This window comes from Schistocerca cancellata, chromosome 2 (genome assembly GCF_023864275.1).
Source record: "Schistocerca cancellata isolate TAMUIC-IGC-003103 chromosome 2, iqSchCanc2.1, whole genome shotgun sequence".
NCBI classification, from domain to species: Eukaryota; Metazoa; Arthropoda; class Insecta; order Orthoptera; family Acrididae; genus Schistocerca; species Schistocerca cancellata.
The window spans coordinates 199,482,984-199,490,568 of NC_064627.1; the positions used below are offsets into that span (position 1 = coordinate 199,482,984).

Sequence of the window (7,585 nt, forward strand, 5' to 3'; positions counted from 1 at the left end):
AGTCTTGGTACTGACTTCCTTCTTGCAGAAGAGAGTAGATCGTAGCTGAGCGCTCACTGCATTAGCTTTGCTACACCTCGCTTCCAGTTCTTTCACTATGTTGCCATCCTGTGAGAATATGCATCCTAAGTACTTGAAACCGTCCACCTGTTCTAACTTTGTTCCTCCTATTTGGCACTCAATCCGTTTATATTTCTTTCCCACTGACATTACTTTCGTTTTGGAGATGCTAATCTTCATACCATAGTCCTTACATTTCTGATCTAGCTCCGAAATATTACTTTGCAAACTTTCAATCGAATCTGCCATAACAAATAGGTCATCTGCATATGCAAGACTGCTTATTTTGTGTTCACATATCTTAATCTCACCCAGCCAGTCTATTGTTTTCAACATATGATCCATAAATAATATGAACAACAGTGGAGACAGGTTGCAGCCTTGTCTTACCCCTGAAACTACTCTGAACCGTGAACTCTAACCGTCAACTCTAACTGCTGTCTGACTATCCATGCAAAGACCTTTAATTGCTTGCAAAAGATTGCCTCCTATTCCATAATCTTGTAGAACAGACAATAACTTCCTCCTAGGAACCCGGTCATATGCCTTTTCTAGATCTATAAAGCATAGATAAAATTCCCTGTTCCACTCATAACACTTCTCCATTATTTGCCGTAAGCTAAAGATCTGGTCCTGACAACCTCTAAGAGGCCTAAACCCGCACTGATTTTCATCCAATGGGTCCTTAACTAATACTTGCACTTTCCTTTCAACAATACCGGAGAAGATTTTACCCACAACGCTGATTAAAGAGATACCTCTGTAGTTGTTACAATCTTTTCTGTTTCCATGTTTAAAGATTGGTGTGATTACTGCTCTCACCCAGTCTGATGGAACCTGTCAGGACTCCCAGGCCATTTCAATTATCATGTGTAGCCATTTAAGACCTGACATTCCACTGCATTTGATGAGTTCCGACTTAATTTCATCCACCCCAGCCGCTTTATTGCACTGCAATCTACTGACCATTTTTTCCACTTCCTCAAATGTGATCCTATTTCCATCATCATTCCTGTCCCATTCTACCTCGAAATCTGAAACATTACTGCTCGTATTTTCACCTACATTGAGCAACTCTTCAAAATATTCCCTCCATCTGCCCAAGGCATCCACAGGATTCACCAGCAGTTTTCCTGACCTGTCCAAAATACTTGTCATTTCCTTCTTACCTCCCTTTCGAAGACTGCTAATTACACTCCAGAATGGTTTTCCAGCAGCTTGACCCATAGTCTCCAACCTGTTTCCAAAGTCTTCCCACGATTTCTTCTTGGATGCTGCAATTATCTGTTTGGCTTTGTTTCTTTCTTCAACATAACTTTCTCTGTCGACCTGGGTTCTGGTATGTGGCCATTTTTGATACGCCTTCTTTTTCCTTTTACAGGCTGCCTTGACTGTATCATTCCACCAAGCTGTTTGCTTCATCCTACTTTTACACACTACTGTTCCAAGACATTCTTTAGCCACTTCTAGTACTGTGTCCCTGTACCTTGTCCATTCCTTTCCCAATGACTGTAATTGACTACATTCAACTCACTGGTACCTTTCTGAGATTGCTGTTATGTACTTGTGCCTGATTTCCTTATCCTGAAGTTTCTCCACTCTTATCCTCCTACATATGGACCTGACCTCCTGCACTTTCGACCTCACAATCCCAATTTCACTGCAGATTAAATAATGATCAGTGTCATCAAAGAATCCCCTGAATACACGTGTGTCCCTCACAGCCTTCCTGAATTCCTGATCTGTTATTATATAGTCAATGACAGATCTGGTTCCCCTGCCTTCCCAAGTATACCGGTGAATGTTCTTATGTTTAAAAAAGGAGTTTGTGATTACTAAGCCCATACTGGCACAGAAATCCAAGAGTTGTTTTCCGTTCCTGTTGGCCTCCATATCCTCTCCAAATTTACCCATAACCTTTTCATACCCTTCTGTTAGATTTCCAATCCTGGCATTAAAATCACCCATGAGCAGAACACTGTCCTTGTCCTTTACTCTAACAACTACATCACTGAGTGCGTCATAAAAACTATCCATCTTATCTTGAGCTGTCCCTTCACAATGCGAATATACTGACACAATCCTAATTTTCTTGCTAGACACTGTCAAATCTATCCACATCAGTCGTGCGTTTACATACCTTATTGCAACTACGCTGAGTTCCATTTCTTTCCTGATGTAAAGCCCTGCACCCCATTGTGCTATTCCTGCTTTGACTCCTGACAGGTAGACCTTGTATTCTCCCACTTCCTCTTCTTTCTCACCCCTTACCCGAATGTCACTAACAGCTAAAACGTCCAGCCCCATCTTACTTGCAGCCTCTGCCATCTCTACCTTCTTCCCAGAGTAGCCCCCACTGACATTAATAGCTCCCCATCACATTACCATTTGTTTGCCAAGTTGTATTTAATACAGTACTGGTGCTCCAAGAAAATTTACATCTCGAAAACCACACTGAAAAGCTTAATATCAGGTCGAGGTCTACTTCATTGGGAATCTGGACATACGAATGTGCCCTTTAAGTATGCACTTTAAATGTGCACATTTTAATATGGTTCACGAAATTCTGGTGCTCTTGCAGTAACCTCTGATGTCTTGTTTCTTGAATGACATAATGTATGATCTTTCAATATTTTACACATACGTACAAACGGGCTTCCTACGTCACGATAGCCACCCAAGTGCAGTGTCGCTTGTTATCTGCGCTCTCTGGCAACTGCTGAAACGAACCTATTTCTAACAGGTCTCAGAAAGAAGAGACCATGAAACTTAGTGATATTTGGACAGTAGCACTACAGAATTGCTAGACAGTTTTATCCGTGACGAGATCACGATCGATAGTCAAGTTTTATCTCTGACAAAGATTATCTCTGCAGATCACGTGTAACTCTGGCCACGCCCACTTTCTACGATATATAAGTCTCTCTCAGACGTCCGACCCGTCAGTCGGCAAGACTCACCGGAGGAGAAACACCCCTCTGAAGATGTCCAGCGCAGCTCTGGACGAAACGTTAGGAGCTGAAAAGTTTCATGGAGCACGACCTTACATCCCGGAAGGTTTACCAGAAGATAATAAAGTAAATGCTTTTTACAAAGAAATTCCAGTCCCCCCCCCCCCCCCCAAACACACACACACCTGCCACATATGTATGGATAAAATTTACACTAAGGTCATTTTGTGAGATTTGCCGTATGATTCCCTTGTCCCCTGCTCACACCCAGTGCCACACAATTTATTATTACAACTTTTTAATAAAAAATTTCTTTTTAGTGTGTACCAATAACTTAACATTTGCTTGAATTCACGACAAAGAACTGGTTACACTAAATGTTTCACAGCAAATGTAATGGCAATGACTCATGAGAAATTAAAGGATTTATGATCAAACCTTATAGAATTTTTGTTGTCAAAAGCAAATTTCTTACCAATTAATATTATATCATCTTCTACACCACAAGCTGTTGTTTCACTGTTGCATTCTCCCCCCTCCCCCTCCCTCTCCCCCGCCCCCTCCCCCTCCCTCTCCCCCGCCCCCTCCCCCTCCCCCTCCCTCTCCCTCTCCCCCTCCCCCCCTCCCCCCATCCCTCCCCCCATGCCTTTCCCTGTGCCTCTCCCCTCCTCCTCCCCATTTGTGCATATATTATTTATTGGAGTATGCATAAACTTCAGTCTTGTTATTATGTGGGTAAATAGAACTAACAACTTAGAATGGTTAGAATCTTAAAATTCCTTGAAAACTAGCCACTGTTGGAACTTAAGTGGGACAATAGATGGAAGCAGGTTTACTTGCCGCAAATCTCGGAAACAATTTGATCCAGTGACAATATTCAGCATATTGTTGTGTCTGTGGTGACATGCAGTGCATTTGTCACATGCATTGTGAGTAATTTTAAGAGTGCTTTGTTCTTCCATTGGAAATTGATGATGATTGTAGTTTAGACTGTTGCTTCTGCTATTTATCAGAGTGACTCTCAGCCCATAGAAAAAAAGCTCGAATGCCTGCTATTCTAAGACACACTTCTACATCCTTTGAAAGTACTGTGATTAAAGATATAGGTAGTGGTGTGTCAATTCAACTGTCTTACAAAGAGGCTTTGCCAACTTGTCATCACCAATTTCATCCAAATTTATGGTATATGCAGGGCTTGGCCAGAAATGATTGCCGAAAGTGGGAGTTAGGTGGCCAAGCAGTTACTTAAAAGAAGCATATCTGTATCTGCTGCAAGTTGATGAGGCATGAGCCATTTATGTTTTTGTGGTTGCATGGGGCAGCGCACAGCAGAAAGAGTAGAGGGTGGTATACAAATGGTCATAGGGTCAAGTCCCTAAGCAGAAACTTTTTTAATTTTCAATTTTTTATGTTATTTACACAGCAGATAATCTGAAGTAATACTCAGTATATTATCTTTATTAATATTTTCATAAAATGCATAAAAAAGAAGGATGAAGAAAAAATTGTGATTCTAAATGAATTTCCAGGAAGGGCCTTGAGGTGCACACGAGAACATTGCAAGTAAAATTGTGTGTTTTTAATTATTGTACAGTTGATGATTTACACATGGTGGGATAATATTCATCGTAAGAACAGGGGAAGCAGTAATTGTCTTGGAATCTTGACATGTTGTGAACACTTTTTGCAATGACATGGTTGTTTTAAAGTTTCTTTAGAAAAACAAATTTGCTTTACATTCATAAAAGGCTCCCCCTTATCACATAGTTTGGCAGCAAACCACGAGTAACACATCGTTTTGCCAGATATTGGCGAGGATAGCTGGTGACGTACATTGGAATATATTTTGATACAGTCATCTTGGGTTGATACCTTTTTCTGTCTCGACCATCAACCTACTGTACTACGCAGCTTTCGAGGGCTGCTCAAAGGGCAAATTGAAACTAATGGGACACAGTCTTGTTTGCTTTAACTACAATCCTGTCTTGGAAAGCTACTTGCAGAGCCATTGTGGGCACTGTAAGTGGAATCCTTTTTTGGAAATTCCAGATTTTGCTTTGCCTACACTTTTCATGTCTTTAATATGAACATATTAATAAACACAATATTGAGCATTGTTCTCCTTTATTTGCCATGTAAATAATATAAATATTTAAAATAAAAAACAGTATCTGCTTAGGGACTCTACCCCATGACCATTGGTTTACTGTCCTCTACTCTTTCTGCTGCACTACATGCTGCCTGGCAACTATACTAACATATGTGACCCATGCCTCACCTGACCTGTGTCAAAACTGCTATTATTTCAGAAAGCTCAGTCATCTGCAGCTCCCACTTTTGTCACTTTCTTTTCTGGCAAAGCCCTGCATATACCATAGAGCAGGATAAAATCAATGACGGCAAGTAGGTGTTGTCCCTTTGTTAAAAGGTGCCGTTGTAGGCCACCTTTGAGGTTCCTTGTAAGTACTGTCTTTTCAGCGACTCAAAATCGAATGATTTATTTCACTTTGGGAATGAGAAGAAAATAACATGTTGCATGTTATCTGAGCTTAAGGTGGGTGCAGGTGTTCAAAGTTGATTTGGACTTGAGTGGATGGAAGTCTGCCTATCTTCTCTTGCCAGAATGTCTAATACTGAACTTCAATAACAAATCTTCTTGATGTAAAAATTCTTGTGTGGAAAATCCAGTATGGAATAATGAAAGTATTATGAAAAAGATTGCTACTCACCATGTAGTGGAGATGTTGAGTCGCAGATAGGCATGACAGGGGCTGTTAAACAAGTAAGCTTCTTCAGAATTAAACATACACATACACAAACACAACTCTCACACACAACCACTGTCTGTGGTTGCCAAGGCCAGACTCTGATCTCCCCAGGCAGAGATAATAGTCATGGGGGTGTGAGCGGTGTGTGTGTGTGTGTGTGTGTGTGTGTGTGTGTGTGTGTGTGTGTGTGTGTGTGTGTGTTTAATTTGGAAGAAGGCTTTTTGGCCAAAATCTTACTTCTTTAAGTCTTTTTGTTGTGCGTATCTCCGCTATATGGCGAGCAGCAATCTCTCCTTGTGTAAAACTTGATTGACTGTCACCTGTCTAGTATCAAGAATGCACTAAAATTGCTGATAGGTGCAGTGGTCATTCTTTTCATCCATTTTGGGAACACACATTGTGGTCCCATCAAATATAACACAGTAATTTTGCTCAGTAATTGTTAATATTTGATACCATACAACATCAAAATTGAAAAAGAGCTTTTCTGGAATAACATGTTTTTACTAATACATTTATGCTTGAAGTACTCCTGCCAGTAATCAGTGAGGTAGCAAGACTGAAAATAAAGTAGGTTCTTTATTATGGCTGAGTTAGTGGCATAAATAAATTGTATTTTAATTCATTATTATCTTGGAGTACCCATTCTGATCGTTTGTGAAATAAATTGAATTGTGTGATTTTTTTTATACTGGGTTGCTAAACATGTGAATAAAGAAGTAATATACTGTTTAATTAAAAATGATGGAAAGAGTAAAGGCAACTACTCAGTGAATAGTATAAGCATTGAGTGAGTGGTTGAGAGGCACATAAGAGACCTAGAATGAAAAGTAGTAATATTCCCAGTCTTGTTTGTGTCTATTGATTACTCAGCAACTCAACTATTTGGTGAGTTGTTTACTCTCTCTACTTTTTATATTCCATGAAAAACTTTCCATTATCCTAGTCTTAATTAGTGACAGTTAATAAGTAAATGCATATATTTGTGTAACTTGAACCACAAAGTACATATTTTTTATTTTGTGATTACAGATAAAAATCCACACCTAACAGATTTTGTTACACAAATTAAAGGAAATCCTGAACTGTTGTCAATATTTGAATCAATTCAAAAGGATTCATCTGGTCCTGCTCAAGAATCAAATCTAATGGATCTCAGCTGAGCATTTAACTTTGGCCTTGGTCTCCCAATACCTACTAAACGCCTGTAGTAGGAGCCAGGCTTATGCAGATGTGGGATACAGTGAACTTGGAGAATGTTGGAACTCCCTAAGTTTGCCAGAGACTTGTGATCAGTACAAGGAGGATTGTGATGTGCTGTTGCAACTAACATTGTAGGCATATTTAAAAAACAAACTGTATCACAAGAACATAGCTGTTAAATTTTGTTTTCCTGTGATCATTCATACTGGAGCATATGTTGCAGCAGTTAAATTTTCCAAATTGAAAGTCATAATGAGACAACAACATAAACTTTGTTGTTCAAATGACTGGTGTGTTGTTCTTACTGAAACTTGAATGTGATGATTTGTCTTATGTACTACTCATGTTTAATAAAATATAAGTAAACTTTGATTTGTGTTGAGAACTTATCTGGAAGTATGACAGTGCTGTGTGATTTGTATGCATTATTAATAATTTAATAGCAGAGCTTCATATGTACACGGGTATACCTCATAACAGAAACTCCTTGTTGGTTAATGTAAAACAGATTTTATAGCACTTTGCTTGGTAAAATCTCCACCTGTTATTTTTTAATTTAATGGAATGTGTAAGGGAGCTATTTTCTTAGGCATTACAAATGCA

The 7,585-nt window shown here is 39.4% G+C and overlaps 1 protein-coding gene across 1 annotated transcript in view; it reads left to right on the top strand.

Annotated features, from left to right (window-relative positions):
• Window positions 1-7,354, top strand: part of LOC126161521 (cullin-associated NEDD8-dissociated protein 1) — a 172,888-nt gene extending 165,534 nt beyond the window's left edge. Inside the window, exon 22 of the mRNA XM_049917431.1 lies at window positions 6,812-7,354. Coding sequence (XP_049773388.1) covers window positions 6,812-6,942 — 131 coding nt within the window. The 3' untranslated portion in view covers window positions 6,943-7,354. The remainder of the gene's footprint in view (window positions 1-6,811) is intronic.
• The last annotated feature ends 231 nt before the right edge of the window (window positions 7,355-7,585 follow it).